Source organism: Bombus bifarius, unplaced genomic scaffold, assembly GCF_011952205.1.
Source record: "Bombus bifarius isolate JDL3187 unplaced genomic scaffold, Bbif_JDL3187 scf7180000008240, whole genome shotgun sequence".
NCBI classification, from domain to species: domain Eukaryota; kingdom Metazoa; phylum Arthropoda; class Insecta; order Hymenoptera; family Apidae; genus Bombus; species Bombus bifarius.
This window is the reverse complement of record NW_022884534.1, coordinates 1,201,128-1,223,040: the sequence shown is the minus strand read 5'-3', so window position 1 is coordinate 1,223,040 and position 21,913 is coordinate 1,201,128. Positions and strand designations below refer to the sequence as shown.

At 46.0% G+C, this 21,913-nt stretch overlaps 1 protein-coding gene across 1 annotated transcript in view; it reads left to right on the top strand.

The window, feature by feature from the left end:
• Positions 1-19,043, top strand: part of LOC117211636 (potassium voltage-gated channel protein Shaker-like) — a 43,868-nt gene extending 24,825 nt beyond the window's left edge. The window contains exons 4-10 of the mRNA XM_033455739.1: positions 3,387-3,510; positions 7,500-7,765; positions 9,403-10,046; positions 11,388-11,517; positions 16,669-16,850; positions 17,782-17,955; positions 18,217-19,043. Coding sequence (XP_033311630.1) covers positions 3,387-3,510; positions 7,500-7,765; positions 9,403-10,046; positions 11,388-11,517; positions 16,669-16,850; positions 17,782-17,948 — 1,513 coding nt within the window. The 3' untranslated portion in view covers positions 17,949-17,955; positions 18,217-19,043. The remainder of the gene's footprint in view (positions 1-3,386; positions 3,511-7,499; positions 7,766-9,402; positions 10,047-11,387; positions 11,518-16,668; positions 16,851-17,781; positions 17,956-18,216) is intronic.
• The last annotated feature ends 2,870 nt before the right edge of the window (positions 19,044-21,913 follow it).

The following is a 21,913-nucleotide window of genomic DNA, read 5'->3' as shown; positions in this document are numbered from 1 at the left end:
AAGGTGCATTGTTGTAAAAAACACGTTTTCAAAGGAAAGATATTATCCGGAAAACTTAATACATTTGTCCCTTTTGTGTATATGCATTGTTGTAAAAAACACGTTTTCAAAGGAAAGATATTATCCGGAAAACTTAATACATTTGTCCCTTTTTGTGTATAAAAGTTGAAGTTGTTTTTTGTAGAAAATGCCGAAAGGAATGTGCATTGTTGTAAAAAACACGTTTGCGAAAGAAAGACACTTTCCGGAAAACTTAATACATTTGTCCTTTTTTGTATATAAAAGTTGAAGTTGTTTTATATAAAAGTTGAAGTTGTTTCTTGTAGAAAATGCCGAAAGGAATGTGCATTGTTGTAAAAAACACGTTTGCGAAAGAAAGACACTTTCCGGAAAACTTAATACATTTGTCCTTTTTTGTATATAAAAGTTGAAGTTGTTTTATATAAAAGTTGAAGTTGTTTCTTGTAGAAAATGCCGAAAGGAATGTGCATTGTTGTAAAAAACACGTTTGCGAAAGAAAGACACTTTCCGGAAAACTTAATACATTTGTCCTTTTTTGTATATAAAAGTTGAAGTTGTTTTATATAAAAGTTGAAGTTGTTTCTTGTAGAAAATGCCGAAAGGAATGTGCATTGTTGTAAAAAACACGTTTGCGAAAGAAAGACACTTTCCGGAAAACTTAATACATTTGTCCTTTTTTGTATATAAAAGTTGAAGTTGTTTTATATAAAAGTTGAAGTTGTTTCTTGTAGAAAATGCCGAAAGGAAGGTGTATCGCTCTAAAAAACACGTTTTCAAAGGAAAGACATTTTCCGGAAAACTTAACACATTTGTCCTTTTTTGTATATAAAAGTTGAAGTTGTTTTATATAAAAGTTGAAGTTGTTTCTTGTAGGAAATGCCGAAAGGAAGGTGAATCCTTCTAAAAAACACGTTTACGAAAGACACTTTCTGGACAACCTAACACATTTGTGTTTTTGTATACATAAAAGTTGAAGTTGTTTCTTGTAGAGAATGCCGAAAGGAAGGTGCATCGTTGTAAAAAAGAACACATTTACAAAAGAAAGACACTTCCCGGACAACTTAACATATAGGTTCACGTGCTCACACACGTCTCACCTGATAATTAATATTTTCCATATTTGACACGACGTATGTCACGTGTGGTACAGTTTGTAAATTTCGCATCTCTCAACTCGTAGCTACGTTACGTTCTGAGAAGTCAACGTAGACAGCGGCGAGAAAATCGTATTTTAATGGAATGGTTGTGGTTCCATCGAGATAGTTAGCCGGAAATTGCGTAAACTTACCGGTTTGATATTCATGCAAATGGGTTTCTTCGTCGAATCTCCTCATCGAAGAAATATTCTCGTCGGTCTCGATGAGGAGACAGCTAGGCGATACCGTGGATAGAAAGCGTGGAACACTTGGACGAAAGCTGCTTTGAGGAGGAATTTACGAAAGGTCCGAGAACAGCATCTGGCATCGAGCAGCGACCGCAGCTAACTAACAAAGCGCTTTCAACCCGGAAAATTCGTCCGACCAAGCTCGCCTTTGTTCGGCGTGGCGCGATGCCCGTAGACGATTCATTACTCGCAGAATCGTTGCGTTTCCTCAGCTAATCTGTCCTTTATCTCGCGCCGGAATCGCTGCCGACCTACGACGAGTAGTGCGAGTAAGAAACATTTGTCTTTGAGCACAATGCTCGCCTGTGGCGAGCGATAAGAACACCGCCATCGTCTTCGAGAACTCGTCCGTGGCGCGATAACAATTAAACAAGTTAGTTTAACACCAACGCTGTTCCGTGAATGTGGCAATGAAAAAAATCGGAGAATTCCAATGCAACGAAACGATTTAAAACAGAAGACATTTCAAAGGAAAAAGCGGTGCGCAACAGCGAGAAGAATGTCGGGAATCGACCCAGGACCATCGCGACCCCGTCAAGTGGAGCGTGGAGATGTTGTTTGGCGGCACATCTCGCTCATACTTTCCGTTTTCTTTCGCTTTTATTCTTCTCGCGCCTTCCCACTTTGCTCGTGCAACACCTCGACGCCGCCTCTTCACCATCCTCGCTCCCCTTCCACAAGGAAATTCAGCGAAAGCTCGGTGATTCTTTTCCGAAACGTTCGCTCGTTTCGCTTACATCGTCACATTCGTTTCAACTTAATCGCAACGACGCATATAGCATTCTCTTACGATGGTTGTGCGAATGCAACGAGACAAGTGCGATCTGCTCGATGCTACGAAAGCTACGTAGAATCTCGTACGAAGCGGTAGATCGAGCCTTGAGTTTCACCATATCTTTACATTTTCATTTCACCCGAATGGAAGGTGGTTCCTTGGAAAGAGGAAAATTTTCAGCTAAAGGTTTCCACATGATCTTTTTTGTAATCGTATAATCAACGATCATCCGTGAACCATCGTATCATCGAACGATTAAAATCACCGTGGAAGCAGCGAAATAAGGAAACGCGATCGCAGGCTTTTTCGAAGCTCGAGATAGACTTAACTTTGAACGAGGTAACCGAGCCACATGGAACTTCGCTCGCGAAAGAATATTCGTCACACCTGTGTCGCAGTGAACGACTGAAAAACAATGATTGTCGAGTAACGCGGATTCCTGGCTCGCAGCCTGACACTCGTTATTTCAATTGCTCATGGGCGAGTGTTGATTAAGATTTGCGTAACCAACTGGCGCGTTGCCTGTCGCACGACAACCGGTCCTCGAACTTCCGCTCGAAATGGATCCGCGGCTTTCTTCCACGGCGTGGGTCACGCGAACTTCTTTCGAGAAAAGACGGTGAACCGGACGATCCGGCCGATTTATGGGGCAAAAATTCCCCGCGTCCTGTCAACCTTCCCTGGAACATCGCGTGAACCCGTAAGCGTAGTCGTTCGGATTTCGTTCACCACTGCAATTACGTGCGTCTTTCTCTCTCTGTCTCTCGGTCGACGATCTGTCGAATCGCATTAGCCCTGGCCCCTAGATTTTCCACTGCAGTAGACGGCTAATTAACGAACGTAGGCCATCGATAGCCGATGTTACCGGCTTCCTGTTCTCTATGTCTATGTGTCTATGTATTCGATTGATCCACTTTAGCGATCGAGTAGCTCGATCGGTGTTAAGTCTTGATCGATCTGTCACTTTGCCGATCTATCAAGCTATCGCAGTCTACTAGGCTGTCGACCTAGTGGCTTACCAGTCTAGTAGCTCATTAAGAGAATAGCTGGGTATAGGGGCTGTTAGCAGTGCAGAGGTAGCGCAACCTAGTTTTCGTTTGTACGTCTTATATACAAGCAGCGTGTTTCGTGTATGTACATATGTATTTATTATCGCTGGCCGTGATCCGCGGACACTTTAACCACGCGGCTGTCTTTGTTTTTCAGATCGCTGCCGAAACTCAGCAGCCAGGACGAGGATGGGCCGAACCCACACACCCAATACACAGGCGTCACGCAGTTCGAGCCCATACCGCACGATCATGACTTTTGCGAGAGGGTCGTCATTAACGTGAGCATCTTCACTCTTTTAACTGCCTCTTGTCCACCTTGTGGCGACTGCACGTAGCACTCGCTTACGATTCCACTCGGATTTCCCTCGGATACGCTGTTACAATGTGTTTCCGCGACGAGTGTCGAACGTCTGTCGCGTTTCCCTCGCGAAGATCAAAGGAATATCAGTGTACGAAGAAAGATGAGCAGGAACGATTCTTGACGAATAACGATTTACATTTTGGCCAATTTCTTTTCCATTCTCCAATACGATTAACGTTTTGACTGCCGCGTGGACCATATATGGCCCACGTATATTCAACTTCTTACAATGGTAAAAATTGTACGAAAATTGACAGTTGGGGCATTTTGAATATAACCGATAAATAGAAGATACTTTGAAACAAAAAGTGCCCCATTGAACGATTAAACATTTGTATTAAAACATCAATAAAAAGAAATGAGAACAAATGTCGCATCTAACGATGCACTGTGTTAAAACACTTTAAACATAAACGTGGCTCGTCGATACAATCTGGACGATAGGTGGTCACCTTTTTGGTCCGATTCTTAGCAATTTTTCATCCTAACTGTTTAACATTTTTTTATACCACTCTCTGCAAAATTTTCGTGCCAGGTACGCTTGCCCTTCTTTCTTCTGCATTTCGTGTCGCGATCTTTGTCGAATAAGTATATTTGACGGCTCTGGTGAATGGCACTGTGTAAGGTGCGTTGCGAGTGCCATTCTAAAATCTGATACCTCGATTTTTGTTTTTGTTGCTTGTTTATAGAGCACCATCGCGTTTGAAATTGATGTATTTAACAATAACTCTAAAGCTAATTTTATATACCACTCGAGGGTTCTTCTATGTGGTGTAGAACATACTATCATTTGATCTGATAAATCTACAGCACATTTTCCTCTCTTGTAATCTACCACTACCATTGCCTTATCAGAAACATAATTTTTTTTCCGGACCTCTACCATTTCGGTCGAATGTTTCGTCGAAATCATAAAAATAATCATAATACCGTTTACTAATATCTTCTACGCGTTTCAACAATATATCCCGCACGTTCTGCTTACGTCGAAATAACCAATGCGAATGGTTTGTTGAAATAAACGAAGCCTTGTTGTAATATGTCGCTATCAATAGTTACCAAGGCGCCACGGTGGTCACCCGTGACCACCAATAAGATAAACGGTCCATTGGGGAATAATGTTGTCTTACATCGTCAATTTATTATTCTTTTGCCATTACATGCTTTGAATAATAAAAATACTCCCGTGGCGTCCTCAGTGAAACGCGTGATTTCGACGTGGCAGTCAAAGTGTTAACTATCATAGCGACTATGAAACTATACCGAGGAGCGCAAGGTATGGAAGACGCGGCTGAAACTCCGGAGATTCGAACGAACCGATCGAATTAATGTAAATTTCGTCGCGCTTTCTTCTGCGCTGTGTTTGCAACGTACAGTGATAAACGGCGCCAGTTACCTTTCACGTTTCTTCCATTCACCGGTTTATCGGATAATTGCAGTCGAAATTCATAGCCTCGTAACTACCAGCTGCAAGTCAGCCTCACAGAAAAATCTTGCCGCCCGTATCTGATCGCAATTGTCCGGAATAACGAAACGTACTTGTCGCGATATGTCAAAGGAAAGAAATAAAAGCGTAGACGAGAGAGAAAGAACGAAAGAGAACGATGTAAATGGTTTCTGGATTCGCTTCGACAATCGTCGTGATAGGATATATCGTTAGTTGCGATGTGATCGTTAACCAGCCAGCCCGGGCCGCATTCAGATCGATTTCCACGCGTTTTTCAGTCAACGACTGGCGCCGTTTGCTCGCTGCGCGTTCCTCCGTATACTTCTTTTCTTTTCGACTAGGCAAGATTATCTGAAGACACGAAGTGACCTACAGACCGTATTTTGGCAGTCGTCCAAGTTCGTCTTGGAATCAGGGGCAATATAGTACCAAGGTCGTATTGTGTGAACGAAATTATCTGTCCTCGTGGATGACACGACTGCATTGCGCCAATTACAGTAAAACCGTTCGATCGTCGGTGGAAAAATCCGCCATGCCGATCGTTCACCGGCCTCGTCCATTCCTTCCATATTTCTCGTCTCCTTGTCGCGTGTTGCGAACGCGAATTGACAGCGCGTGCGAAATTATGAAAACCCGATTTATCGACTATCGCTCTTTGTTTCGTCGGGTATTCTACGATCTTTGTTCTCTAAATTACCAGCAGACCGTGCATCGTATCTTTACCGTTTGTTCATCCTCGTCGGGTTTCGTTCTCGTCGCCACGTAATTGCAAATTGGAGACACGCGCGGAGCACAGAAAACGATCGCCGTGAAAAATCGTGACCACTCACGGACGTTCGATAACGCGACTAAATATCGAACGGTGCAGTCGGTGGACGATGCACGCGCGTGTGTTCGCGGATCCAATCCAATTTCTGTTCTCGACGGGCCGCTCGTCATCCTGATGCACCGCGGTCCCGTCCTTTCAATCCAATCGCACGCTATCATCTTCAAAAAGACTAATTGCACTTTCGAAATAATAGATTTTTATGCCCCGCCTAAAGCCCCTACGCCCATGCAACTTTCCTCCCTCGAATCCGTGTGTACCGGCGCAAATGCAGCTCGCGATTCCATCGATAACGATAAAGCAGGTAAATTTCTCAGTCGATACGAAAGATCCTCATTATCGATACGAAAGGGAAATCACGGCAGCTCGTTCTCCTCGATATTTAACGAAACGTCTGTTCGTGCAATTTCAATAATTTCGCGAGACACACGCCTTTGCCTCGCCAGAAGCCAAGAGAACTATTGGCAACTAAGTGATTGCGGATTTTGTCATTAAGTGGTATTGATAAAATCCGCAATCACTTAGTTGCCAATCCTTGGACGAGATGCGATCGTTGAACAGCGACGGTGTAGCCGTGCACTGGCGACGCTGGTCTTTCGACCGACATTATCGATAAAGCTGGTCGTTCCGCGACAGTTATAACCGATACTTCTTCTTTTTCTTCTTAATCGTGCTAATGGCAGCACGCAATTAGCCTAGTTTCGTTTATTAGTTTTCCGCGGCGGCCAGCAGCATCGAAAGAAAGTGGTTGGTTTTTGAGCCAAAACAAATCAGCCGCACCCGAGCTGTCCTTTTCCCCCTCGTAATTGACATTACGTTGCCGCACACTGGCTAACCACGATCATCGTGGTAGTATCGGCCGGTCGTCACCGCGAACGCTCCGCAAATCTTCTCGAAGAAGGTGTTTGAATCGCGTTAACGAGCTGTTTCTAGCTCGCCTCGTCCGACGCTTCCAAGTTGTACGATTTCAAACAACCACTCGTCAAACGAAGCAAACTATTCCGAGAGGGTTCACTGACCCATCCTATCTATCCGCTCTCCTAACATTCTTCAAACATAGACTCCCACGCGAGCTGATCGCTCTCCGGGCTACTATAAATAGCTGTGCACCGCGAAACTTATTCAAACTTTATTCAAGTTTAAGCGAAATCAGATGGATTTTGTTTCGCGTACAAGACTAGCGATGTGCAATGAACAGGTTGGTAAGTTCGGTGACCTGCTTAACTCTTTACCGACCGTTAGCGGTTCAACAGCATACGCACGTCCGATCGGTAGCTCAGACGCAGATTTTCCCTGGCACCGGCTCTGTTTCGGTTTAGACCCTCCAATACCATTCTTTCCGTTCATCGCGAACGGTAAGTTTTCCAAATTGGTATAAAACTGTGGGATCTTACAAAGCAACGTAACTGAGCAAGGTACCTTAGCACTAAATAACAAATTACTGCTCAAATAATGAGAAAGATTGTCGGCATCAAAAAACCGATTAATCGGCTATCTGTTGGTAAAGCGTTAAGCTGGTCGGCAAGGCGCGTCGTCGTAATTAGCAATGCACGAATGATCGAATGAGGATTACGGTTAGGGATAGACTGCGGTGTACCAGTGTACCAATAATCGATTCTGACGATCTCGACAGGTGAGCGGGCTACGGTTTGAGACGCAGCTGCGTACGCTGAACCAATTTCCGGACACGCTGCTTGGCGATCCGCATCGGCGGATCCGATACTTCGATCCGCTTCGCAACGAGTACTTCTTCGACCGGAATCGGCCCTCCTTTGACGCGATACTTTACTACTACCAGAGCGGTGGCAGGCTGCGTCGCCCGGTCAACGTTCCTCTCGATGTCTTCTCCGAGGAAATCAAGTTCTACGAACTGGGCGAGCTGGCCACCAACAAGTTCAGGTACGAACCGACATCGTTCTCGTCGATCAGTAAATGACATATCATAAGGTCGCGTGATTCTAATAAAATGTTATTCGAAATTCTGCAATTAAATAGTGTCTTGCCTAAAAAGAAGCAAATATCTCTTTTAACACTAGAACTACCACACAGTCAAATTGACTGGTTTTACAATTTTATTTTTAAATTCCTACTTCATGTTATATTTTTTCCGCAATGATGTAATGACTTTCGCAACGATAACTAAAAGAATAATATAATGAATCTTATTTTGTCTTTTATGTATTTAAACTGAAAATAATTTTGTATCAAGGCTACCTATATAAAAATACCAGTGAAAATGTCTGGTATTCGTCAAAGTGTAAAAGGATCCTGCGATCTGTTTATCGAACCCCAATTAACCAATTTCCTCGTTTTCTACAACTTCCCACACGTTTTTCAAATTTTTACTGCGTATCATTCGATATGACGATATCAGTTATCAGGAAAATTCCAGATCGGTCGTTAGATCGCTAGATCGCTGGATTGCTAGATCGCTAGATAGCTAGATCGCTAGATTGCTAGATAACTAAATCGCTAGATAGCTAGATAGCTAGATCGATAGATCGCTAGATCGCTAGATAGCTAGATCGCTGGATCGCTAGATCGCTAGATCGCTGGATCGCTGGATCGCTAGATCGCTAGATAGCTAGATCGCTAAATAGATATATCGCTAGATAGCTAGATCGATAGATCGCTGGATCGCTGGATCGCTGGATCGCTGGATCGCTAGAATGCTGGATTGCTAGATCGCTAGATAGCTAGATAGCTAGATAGCTAGATCGCTAGAATGCTGGATTACTAGATCGCTAGATCGCTAGAATGCTGGATTGCTAGATCGCTAGATCGCTAGATCGCTAGAATGCTGGATTGCTAGATCGCTAGATAGCTAGATCGCTAGAATGCTGGATTGCTAGATCGCTAGAATGCTGGATTGCTAGATAGCTAGATCGCTGGATAGCTAAATCGCTGGATAGCTAGATCGCTGGATTGCTGGATCGCTGGATCGCTAACACTAGCAATCCCACAGCAGTCAAAATGACTGGTTCTACAATTTTATAAATGTGTGAACCCTCGTTTAGGGATGATGGTCCCAGATGAATTATATAATACCAAAAGTGTACTACATAAGTACGTATTTACGTAGTACGTATTTATAATTACGTATTTTTTAAAGACCAGTCATTTTCACTGGTTTTGGTAGAAATAGCTTCGTATTAACTATCGATAGTTCTAGCGTTAAACGATAGCGCGCATATTCTCTACAAGATGAAACGCAATAATTACAAAATAAAAACATCAAAATTGCAAGATCGTCGAATGACCCGCGTACTCGAAGCAAGTTCAGCTTTGCTCGAAGATGTCTCGCTTGCCGAACTTAGTCACCTTTTCGGTTAGAAAAACAGAAAGGAAAGAGGACAGTTGTTCGTTCTCATTCAGTGCGTTTCATCTTCCGTGGCAAGACAAGAGGCGACGTACGTAGTAGACGTACGCTTGTGCTTAAAGGCGCACCATTAAACAATTACGTTTACGCGTGCAACCGTAAACGTTAGACATGCGAGCGAGCAGACTGCGAAAGATAATGTTGATGAAATGAACAGGGAGGACGAGGGCTTCATCAAGGAAGAGGAGAAGCCGCTGCCATCGCATGAGTTGCAGAGGAAGGTTTGGCTGTTGTTCGAGTACCCGGAAAGCTCGCAAGGCGCCCGGGTAGTCGCCATAATATCCGTGATCGTGATCCTCCTGTCGATCGTGATATTCTGCCTGGAGACCCTGCCGGAATTCAAACACTACAAGGTCTTCAACACGACAACGAACGGCACGAAGATCGAGGAGGACGAAGTGCCGGACATTACCGACCCGTTCTTCCTAATAGAGACTATTTGTATCATCTGGTTCACGTTCGAGTTATCGGTGCGCTTCCTCGCCTGTCCAAATAAACTGAACTTCTTCCGTGACGTAATGAATTTCATCGATATCATCGCCATCATTCCGTATTTTATCACGCTCGGTACCGTGATGGCCGAGGAGGAGGAGGCGCCTGATGAACCAAAGGCGCCGGTAAGCCCGCAGGACAAGAGTACGAACCAGGCGATGTCCCTGGCGATACTCAGGGTGATCAGGCTCGTCAGGGTGTTCCGGATATTCAAGCTGTCCAGGCACAGTAAAGGCCTTCAGATCCTCGGTCGTACGCTCAAGGCCTCCATGAGGGAGCTCGGCTTGCTCATCTTTTTCCTCTTCATCGGTGAGTTACCTTTTTCTTATCTTCTATCCTTTTACCATTCTCTGCATGTTTCTTTGCTTTGTCTCTTCGTTTACTAGACTTCTATAGGAGACCAGCTCGGCAGCAGCAACCTATCGATTAAACGACTCTTTCACTTTCCGTAATTCCAAAAGATGTAGCTATTTAGTTGGCAACTAAGTGATTGCGGATTTTGTCATTAGGTCATATTGACAAAGTCCGCGATCGCTTAATTGCCGACCAACCAATGCATCGTCGCTGCAACGTTTAGACGTCGTTTTCGATAGATCAGGATCGATGCTCGATCGAGCAACGATTCACGATAGTCGCAAGCAAATGAAGTAGTCATGCGTGGTTTTTTCAAGCGTATGGAAAGTTCTGAGCGACGATGTAGTGGTTCCCTCGCGTCGAACGTGTTTACGTGGTCCATGGAAGTTTAGTCGATTTCCGAGCGTCCCAGCAACGACACAGCCGTTTATTTGCACGGTGGATTCTAAGAGCGTGAAATTGAGGGGCCGACCGGCAGCCAGAAATTTGCAATTTAATCGGCCGAATCTTCGATGCTTCTCGTCGCCGCGAAAATAACACGGTAGTCTGGTATCGTCTGGTGAAAAGTATCGTTTCGTCGAAAACCGGAAGCGTATTCTCCGAGGTTTTTCAGTTTCCGCTGACGAGGATTTCTGTGTGTTCGGAGGGTGGCCTGCCACCAGCAGATTTACAGGCTCGTTCGCCTATCGATTCGTAATTCGGGTCCCGGAAGAGTTCTAAACTCTGTGTTCGTCGATTTTTCTAGAAACGTGTCGGTTTTCCTTAAGGGACGGCAAACGGTTACGTAAGTTTTCCATATTCGTGATCGCACGAATGCCAAAGATTCGCTGGCATTCGACGAGTCGTTGCCCGGATGTGTGGAAAGATTCGCGTCCAATGTTTGAGCGAGGGAACAGACGAATCCTTTGAAAGTGTATTGCTGCAGTCGGTGGAAGGCTGCGCGAAGATATCTCTAGGTAACGAAAAACGATGGCCGATCGTGGCGTATCTGCAAGAAGACTGGAAATCCAATCAACGTAATGGAAGCAGACCCATAAAGACGTGGATCTTGGTCGATTGAGCGGAAAAAGAGGAAAGTTGGAAGAGAATGGCGCGTGGCGTGGCAATCGATCCATCGGTTGATCGGTCGATGGATCGGTTCGTGTATGCAGGGTCGTGAGGACGATACGAGAACACGAGAAGGAGTCACGGCAGTGGACGTAGACGCGGATGGAGAGGACTGCTAAACGGACTAAGAGCTAGAGGCCGGCAAAGTAGCGTGTCTTGAAGCGTCTGTTCCTCTTGTGTGCGTTCCAGGTGTGGTGCTGTTCTCGTCGGCGGTTTACTTCGCGGAGGCGGGCTCGCAAGACAGCTTCTTCAAATCGATACCGGACGCGTTCTGGTGGGCGGTGGTCACGATGACGACCGTGGGCTACGGGGACATGAGGTACAGAGCCACCGGGGGCGTTAAACCCACTGAACCGGTGTTTTCTTCCTTGCATTGCAGGTGTGGTGCTATTCTCATCGGCGGTATACTTCGCGGAGGCCGGCTCCGAGAATTCGTTCTTCAAGTCCATTCCGGACGCGTTCTGGTGGGCCGTTGTCACGATGACGACCGTGGGCTATGGTGACATGACGTATGATGTACTCACTTTCACTTAAGACTCTAGTTAATGCCCGCCAAACAAACGAACACATACTACTTACTCTCCTCCGATACTTTACTTAACTACTTTTAACTACTCGATTTATTCTTCTCCCTGTTACGTATCCCTTCTCAGCTTCTTCTTCCTTACAGCACGTCCCCTCCATTCCACGTCCCCTACCCTTCTCAATCCTCTCACTCTGTTTGATCGCTTTCTTAGTTTTTCGTTTGAAATTTGTCAACCTACTTGGCGCTTGATAAACTTGAACACGCTAGTTTTCAGTCTTTTCGATTTTTACCACCGCATCTTTTCTTCACAGCTGCTCTAACTTCTCTCCATGCAATCGGAATGTTTTCATTCTCTTCCCCCCTCCCCCCACTTATTCCTACATCGACAATCTTTTTTCTTATTTTTCTTCATCTTTCTCTCTCCTTTCTCTTCGTCGTCGTCTATTTCCTCCTCGTCGTCCGTTCGCTTTCTTCCCATCGTATTATCATAACGAAGAATTCGAGATTCTCCCACGAACACGCTCTCCGTCTCAGCAGCAACGCAGCCACGGGAACGTCTCGTTGTCTCATTTTCTCGAGAATCGTCTTAAAATACAGCCTCTTGCGATCATTCGCTCTACTAGAACGCTTCATATCCCTCGAGCGTGTTCGCGCTGATTCAGTCGCTCGCCCGGCTTTCCACTCCCATTTTTCTCTCCTTCCGCCACGACCTTACCACTTCTCGTTATCACATAGCCGACGATCACTCGACTCGTCGTTCGTCGCCCCGAATTCTGCCGAAATTTCTGTTTCCCGTTCGCGAAGCCTCCGGGCGATCTCGCGGAGGAAAAAGATGAGAAGCGGCAGCTGCGAGTTGAAACGTCTGTGGATCGAAGCGAGTGACGCGTTTAACGCGCTTAAATTACCCTTTGCAAGAATAATTGACGGCTGAAGAATGCGAAGAGGGTGGTACGCGCGAGTCAAAGCGACGTTGCAAACTCGATTATACCGGAGAATCCGAGGAAAATGCTGTGATACAGTTCTCGTTCGCCTCGCCATTCTCCTCGCCATTCAGCCCGTCAAAGAATTTGTACGTTACATTTTATAGAACACGATCTGTTGACGATACGGACCAGCGTCATTCACCAGCCCCCAAGGCTTCCGTCTCTTTATTCGCATCTGTTTCACGTTACCGATGATACAGATCGATAATTCATCCGACACGTATACCGTGTTGTTACTCGCCGCTCTACTAGACGCGTGCCTTTTCCACTTGGTACTTGGAATAACAAACGGAGAGACAAAATAGCGGAGGAAACAAATGGCAACGCACTGGATCGCACTTAGCCCGCGATTATCACATCGATAGCGTAGTTTCGTGGTTCACGGTAGACTCTCGAGGTTGAAGAGCCCCGGTCGAGAGAGACTCGAGATCTGTGGTGTTGCGACCGAAGGGGCTTCTTCAGCAATTGCCTGCCGTAAATCAATAAGTGTCCTCGGGCAACCGGTACGGTTCGTTTCTTGGAAACGCCCTCGGCCCAAAGGGCCGACAGATCGCGACGATTCGGATCTCGCAGCGATAAACGCGTTACGGCAGCGAAGGGTAGCGCGGCGTTTTCACCGGAAACACTGGAGGCGGAGATCGGTACGACGCGTTCGAGGACGAGCGATTGGTTCGACCATTGGTTATACGTATGAGCCGAGGATCGTGATTACATGGCACGTCTATTGTTCAACTATTACAGAGACTAGGTGTACGCTCGGTTCTTTGCAAGTTGCAGTCTAAGGTTGAGCTAGTTGTACTTTGACGCTGACGGCGAGGTAGCCGGCACGTTTGTCCCATTGAAATTCAACAAATGGGAACGAAACCGAAGCGACTGCTGATTATTCTCGCATATAAATACCGTGTCTGCGTACAGGGTGTCCTATTTAGCATTGTCATTGCTGGTATGCCTCGTTCGAGTGAAATTCAATTACATATTTCCCACCCAACAATTTCAGGGTTTATCGTTTCTTCTTTTATTTATTTTTTGACAATGTTATTCTGAAACGAATATAGCGGATGCGTGCGTTCCGATAAACTGTCGTCTATCAAATGTTAAGTTATCAGTGTACCAAATATTAAATGAAAAATATACGCAGATTCTTAGATACGATGTTCGTGTGTTTCATTCGTGGCGAAAGGAACGTTAAATTCGTGCGATAAAAATAAAGTTGCAACTGTCTTCTCCCTTTCGAAAGGCACATCGTTATTTACGGGAATGCGACTAGTAAATCTTTCTTTTCGCGTCGCTAATAACCGCACAGGTGCAATGAACGCGACGTGGAAACCTGTGTAAAAGAAGAAACTCGTTGGGAGCTTCGTCCACCTATACCGCTGACTATAGCGTAAGGCGATAAACACGCAGCGTTTGACGTTTCGTAGGTTGCACACCCCAAAACTATTTGTAGAAACGACAGCTAAAATATTCTTTACTTTGATCAAAGACCGCGTTGCACGTGGATCGGTGTGTTTGCCAAATCTGCGGAAGAATTCAAGCAAAGCGAAGTAACTCGATCGGCATAGCTCAACTTCCTGCCAAGGTGTAACTACGATGTTCAAAGGAAAATCCTGATATTTGAGTAGAGCACCCGGTATAAGAGCAGTGTTCGTCGCGCGCGGCACACGCAAGAGGCCCGTTCTAGTTTCCCATTGCGATACACGCATCGAGTTCGACTCCTTTGTCGAGACACCGGCGTCACTCGCTTCCTCTACGCTTCTACATCGAAGCTGGTTTCTCGTGTCCAACCAACTTGCATCGTTGAGTGTTCCGTCCTCGGCTACGTCGCGTCTCGTTACGTCGATTCTCGCTTCCCATTACCGCGATTGATCGCAGTTTCTCGTTGAAACCCTTCGCCTGTTGCTACTTGCGCCCGCTCTACATCCCAAGGTATCGATATCGGTAGAAACGCGTGGCTCCATCTGCGTCTCGAAACCGAAACGATCTCGAAACCACGTTCTATGCTCTGATCAGATTTTCATAACAATTAACACGTGCAACAATTCCGGTTTCTAGTTAGGAACATCGGGCAAGGCAGAGCTGACGTTCCAGCTCTTCTATTTCTTTTCTAACATTTGTCCCGAATTCCGATTTCCCGGATTACTCCCGATACGTTTTTGCATGGCTGTCCACGACCAAACATACTCCATGTTCTTTTCATCGTTACCAGCCCGGGAAGGCGAATCTCTATTTTCGCTCACAACGCTATCATTACTGCTACTACCATCAGTCATGGATCACAAAGGCCCATAGTACAGTGACACCTGCATAAGAATGATTTGTTATTTTGCAACTAATTCGATATGATATTATATGACTCACTAAAACTAGAGATCACACTCGGACTTACCGAGGTCGCTGCCGTATGGACGTAGCTCGCGCGAGACGCGAGCATATCCGCGTGATTGCAATCGACGATTAGGCGACGCGACGTTTGACGGCGCGGCAACAGCCGCGGTCCGAAGAATTCGCATGCTCCGAAACAATAACGACTCGTGTACGATGGCTTTGAAAGAGAGAGAGAGAGAGAGAGAGAGAGAAAAGAAAGAAAAAAAGAAGAGAAAGAGAAGAAAGAGAAGACGAGAGGAAGATTTGTGGTAAAACGTATTCATCGGGCGAGCGTGAATGAGCGTGACGAGCGGCGAATTCTTCTTTACCGCCTTTCAGCTCGACCGGTATTGTTCGCGTATACAGCGACAGTTATTCAATTAGACTCGGCCGCAAAGAATGCATCATTTCGCAGCCATAGATTAGCCGGCAATAACCGCGCCGTTACGTTCTATAATCTGGTAATTGAGAGAGGAAAGCTTTTTATCGTTCTACCATTTAAACGATTAATTGGTATCTCGTTGGAATATTTTTGTCACGCGTTAGAAAAGATAGTGTGCATAACCGACGCGTACGCGTGGTATTGAATTTCAACGTCGCCGAAGGTCGTAAACGAAACTCTAGTCGGACGTTTTTTCCTTCCTTTCGTTTCCTTCTCTTTTTCTCTTTATCGCGTGGTAATCGAATAACCGAACGGTAATTTCAAAATTTCGTTTCGTCGCTGGTTTGCCGAAGGATGCGGAACGTTCGAAGACTACGAGGAGATCGAAGCGGCCGGCTCTCAATTGGACGAAACGCGGTCTGATCGTCGCTCGGCTCATTATGTCTCCGATTCGACGCGATAATTTTCTAGTCACACGTTTACAGTCGTCCCTCAGCCGCGTGTTATTGCGGCCGCGTTGAAACGCAGCACGAGGTGGTGCGAGCATCTCGACGGAAGGCGATGCAAACGATCGCGAAATTCTATCCGCACCTTCGAACTCGAGTTCGATTACAGACAATGTGTTTTAGTCGACTGTTATGAGAGCGAAAGCGTAGAGAACTGCATGCCGTACCGTTAGAAAATTCGATCGGATCTGAGCAACGGAATGGCATCGATGCTTGTTTGGAACGGTGCATCGGCACACGAAAGAAGAGCCTTTTCTTAGAAAGTCACGTTAGTCCCCTAGTCTAGCCTAGAGAGCCCGCTTCTTATTAGACACGCGAATCACTATAAGTATACACGGTTTTGCGGTTATGCAGCGTTCGACCAACGTACGCCGGTTTCATGTGGTTTGAGCAAGCAGCAAAGAACGCGAGGAAAGATACAAAAGAGCCGTGTAAAAGTGTAACGAACGAGAGGTCGATCGAACATTTTTCTTTCCGATCATGGCCAATGTCTATTTGCGACGCGGCAGAACGCACGCAGACGGTCCGTGTATATCTATAGGAGCCTCCAGTACCGCATAAGTAGCGCCACACTCGACTCGACACGGCAAAACTCACACAAGATAGAAACACCACACCTAGCACCGAGTTTCTAGACGAGGAACGAAGCTATCGACGTTCGAGCCAGTGGCTGGCCGCGAATAAAACTCTTCGTTTGCCTCTGCTTCAGGCCCGTCGGAGTTTGGGGAAAAATTGTGGGCTCTCTGTGCGCGATCGCTGGTGTGTTGACAATCGCCCTGCCTGTTCCCGTCATCGTCTCCAACTTCAACTACTTCTACCATCGTGAGACTGACCAGGAAGAGATGCAGTCGCAGAACTTCAATCACGTGACCAGCTGCCCGTATCTCCCTGGTACGAGCTTCCTATTTTATCCTCCGAGCAAACTTCCAGTCACATACTTTGCCGATATGATTTTCGTCTCTCAGGGAGCGTCTTTCGAACAGAGTCACAGGGACTAACTACACTATCGATCGATGGCTAGGCTGCACCGATTAATGTTACCGTGACGGTATTTGAATTTTAAAAGGGGCGATCGTTCCCTGACAACGCGACCTGACGTGTTATTTGTTAAGGCGGGTGTCGGTCACGAGACACGAAGGTTCCTAACGTTCTGTCGTGTGCAACAGATCTTTCTTTCGGTCTAATTTAATGGTTCACGTTCGTCGATTACCGCAACGTACGTGCTGCTCGTGAACTCGATAACGCGATACCCTAACGATTCACGCGAAACGGTATTTAAAGAGAAAATCTGAAGTTGGTCGATTGCGAAGCGAAGCTGGCAAGATTTTTTATTTATGTAATATTTCGTTGGCCGAAGAGATGGTTCGAGATCAATCGGTAAGCGCAGCGAGAAAGGACAGCGTTTGCTGGGAATTCTCGGCCGTGGTTCTGCTTTCAAGTTGCCGGCAGGCTGGCAAATCCCAACGAAAGTCTGTACCGACGTCGCGTGTCTGTTCTATCGCTGATAGTTTACCGTGACTTTAATCCGCTTAGGAGCAAGCTCGCTTGGCCGGTAAATTTTTCGCGCCTTCGTCGACGAACGACGATTTACCGAGATTCGTCTCGAGCACGTTGAACGCAAACGATGAAAGAGAAATTGATAGGTCGGGGAATAGCTCGGTCGGCGCTACAGCTAACCGAGAACACACTTGAGCAGGATTATCTGGAAAGCACGCAGAGGCGATTTAAGCTCCACTTTCAGAGTTTACCCAGTGCTGGTGCAGCGGTTTTCGCAACTAGCGGAGGATGCAACTCGTCGAACTGTATCTCGTGTGTTTCGCAGGTCAACACTTAAAGAAGAGCTCGATGTCGGAATCGTCGTCGGAGATAATGGAGCTGGAAGAGGGCATACTGCTCACTCATCCTGAGATTACGAAGAAGCCCAATTGCAACCCTCGCCATAATAACAATATTAATCCAGCCTGTATGAGCATCGAGACTGACGTCTGACTACTAGGTGGGTGCTTTGATCGATCATCGGTTTTCCGTCTCGTCCTACCGTTTGAGATTTCCCTAACCATATAACAGTCTGAAGAGTCTGATTTGAGAAAAAAAAAAAAAAAACACGATGGAACGGGTCACCATAAACGTTAACTATAGTTTGCATACCCTGACGATACTTTGACGGTATTTCGCGTTGCACGCTAGACGCGCTATCTACGATCGAAACGATTGGAAGAAGGATGAGAATATTAAAAGAAGGTTCGTGTGATTACAGTGAAGGAGACGGTGGCAACGTGGTGGCCAATGCTGGAACGGTTATCGAGAAACAGCTGCAGCTTGCTACGGTGCCTGACGTAGGCCTCCTTCACACGTCGTCGTAGTCGCGCTAGCTGCGAGCGCTAGCGATAGCGCGTGTACGCGTGCGCGCTGGCTGTTGGATTGCACGCGGCTGCGCATGCGCGCACGTGCGCGCCAACCCGCCGTCTGTCCATAGTCTGTCAATACGAGGGGTGCTTCCAATCCATTACCACGTGTCAACGAGAGATAAGAAAGGACGAGAAATAACGGAGAAATTTAACGACCAAGAATCGGCTGACTAATACGGCTGCCACGTAATTTCTTCCATCGGCGTAGCGCGAAAATCGAAGATACCCGTCGGCGGAACAAGAGAAAGATAAGAGAGAAACGTGACAAGGCAAGGAGGGAAGAGAAAGGGAAAATGTGGAGGAGCGAGTTTAAACGAGTATCTGTAGGCGTAACGATGAAAGGCCGTGACAAGGGTGGAAAAGCGGTAAACGAGGAAACTGATGGCGATAGTTTCGAGGAGGAACCGTGCGTGGAGAACGAGAGGACAGCCGTTTCGGAGGTGTTCACGATACACACGCACCCCGCGTAGGGACCTACGTGCTAATAAGGGGATGGAGCAGGATATTTCAGTCGCGCGTCCACTCCCCACACCACCGACTCCAGTGTTCAATACAAATGGTAACAAATAAATAAAAAGTAACAAATAAACGGTATAAATGAAACGAAGGGAAGAGAATTAAGTCGCGGCGGCTTCGCGAATTAAGAAAGAAAAAAGAAAAAAAAAGGAAAAAAAAAGAAAAAAAAATACATAAGAGAACGTGGTCGAGCCCTTGCCCCCTGCGATGTTCGCGTACGCGCCATGCCAGCATGGCGGATCGAAGGGGGACCGGCCGGCAACGAAACCAGGGGAATCGTACCAGATAATACTAATTAATTATATTATCGATGTAATTATATCGAGTACACGTAGGCGAAGGTACGCTAAACAAGCAGAACAAGTAAATAAATAAAAGATATTCGTTTTAATGATTATAACACTGCGCGAAAACGGACGAAGCCACGATCGAGCGGAAGAGGAGAACAAGACAGGGGAGAGAAGAACGGAAGGAAAATGGCGATGGTGCTCGCGGTGAGAGGACAGACTTTTGAAGACGATATCGGTAGGTGGTTGCACGGCGAGCAGCTAAGCAAACAAAGTGTGTTTCACAGCGGAGAAACAGTATTTTTCACCGAGGACAAATATTCAAAGTACAGCGGCATTCAGTCGCACGTACTTCGATCCGAGAGACCGTTGGAATGCAATTCGTTTTTCGGAGCGTAACACTCTACTCGTACCTGCATACGGATAACACATACACGAACATGCACGCGCGCGTGCACACACACACACACACACACACAAACACGCAGATATATACATGTACGAGGTTAGTAGCGCGACCACAAGCCACGTTTGTACAATTTCGGAGAATAGGCGCGCGTTGCTCTCGTTCAACCATTAAGTAGCCGTCGATCGTGCACGATTTACGGGCTAAGAGTAACAACAGACACACACACAGATAACGCGGAATAACTGCGCCATACGAAGAGATTCGAACGGTGGGATCGTTTCAAGTTTTACGCTACATCGGTGGCCGCGCTTTCCAACGCGATTGCATCAAATTGCCGTAGCATTTACAATGGAAAGATAGTTGCACCGATGTTCCTCTAAAGCTTGCGGCGAACGAATCGTTCACCTTCGTGCACGTTCGGGATACAATTATTTTCGTATGGGCGAATGAGGGATTCCGCTTTGTCGTAGGATGTCGGTGACGCGACGAGTTTGCGAAACCGATAGCTCGAAACGATAGCGCTTGCACGAAGAAAAGCGACTAGCAATAGGTGGAAAGTTGCGACGAATGGCCGGAAACGTGTCTGCCGATGGTGCGTACTATCGTGTTCATGGTGCCGATCTCGCGACGAGTGTCACCAACTGTGAAGGGACAGAGAGAGAAAGTGGAGTAGTATCGAAAGCAGTATCACGCAGAGATTCAGTTTTAGCGAGGCTAATTCGCCAACATTTTGTAATCGAGTCGCCAATTCGATTTTGTGTTCAGATTAGGGGGCGGAGGAAAATAAAACGCAAGACAGAGACAGCAGATAGTGGTAATTGCGCGGTAAAAATGGTTCGATTAAAGCCGATAATTTCCGGGTTTCGTTTCTTTTTCTGTCGCACACGCAGATTTGCCGACTCTCTCGTTTGCGTTCCGGCAAGCAAATTCGCTAAAATTCTTGCCCTTTCGGTCGAGCGCCCAGCTGTAAAACATAGAATTATAGCACGGTGATAAAGTCCGTCGTTACACGTATATCGAATAGTTTCGATGAATGCCAAATTGCAAAGCAGTATTTCAAGTTATCTTTACAAATATCGCTCCACTTACGAAACGAGCAGACGATCGAAAGGGACGAAGAACGACGAGTAACGAGAATCTAATCTCGACGATCGAGATTGTTTTCTCTTGCTGGCTTGTTTCGCCGTTATCTTGCTATTACACGTGGCAAAAGTATGAAGCGATCAAGGGATTAAAGGACAGTGGCTAGGATAGGAATGCGCAAAAGAGAGGGAGAGAAATAGAGCGGTGCGAGAGAAATCGGTACAAGTAGGAAGGAAATAGCGGGGCGAGTTGGTGAAAAACGAATTGATAGGCCAGTCGGTGCTCGATACGAAGCAACAACACTTTCCCTATCTCTTCGCTGTCGTCTCGATGTTTCGCCTCTTTCCCGGTGGAAAAAGCGCATCACAAAATCGCAAAGACTGCCATTTCACCATTCTCAGTAAAAACGAAATAAGAAGAAAAGAACATCGCGTAACGATATCCACGATTATTTCGAGAACATCGTCCATGCTCGAACATTTTCCGCTTAGATCGACCCTTCCAACTGCCGCGTCGTACAACGGGCCGTATCCTCGTGACCGAACGATTCGAGAAACGGTCACGATTGTTTTTGTAAGTCGCGATAGAACCCGTCGATTCGTCAGAATCTATCCGCGTTGAAGTCGTCGCGCGGATACACTTGCATAAGTTCGCCGTTCAAGGAAACGTGACGTTTCGATGCCATTAGTGTCCGATTAAACGAAAGGACGAATCGAAAGGTTAATTTCGACGATTCTCTCTTTAGCGGCGAGTGGATCGCAACGCGCAATTTTCTCTCTACGTTGAAAAAAAAAAAATATCTCGGCTACCGTTGTACGTACCAGCTGACGGGGCGATATCGTTAATTCTAAACCGATAAACAAAGACATTTCTTCGAGAAGTCGGAACGCGACCCACACTTATCTCTACGGATAATCGACTACGATGAAGGAGGAAGTCTGACGTTGCAACGCAAAAGTGAACACATTAGATGTAAATTAAAAGCTAATTAAAAAAAGAAGAAAGGAAAGAATAATATATCGTAACGCGCGATCTATCAAAACAAAATGAACAAAGTAATAAGACGCAAGTAAGCAAAGAAAAAAAAAAAATAAAAAAGCGATTCCATTACTCGATTTATTAGATCTTAGATGCGAGTTTTACCGAGGAATATTTCATCTATCTTTTATTAGACGAAACGAGCAAAGGCTAGACGAAGCGAGACTTTCACGTTGTGTACGAAAGGGAGAAAGAGAACGCGAGAATGGCTAT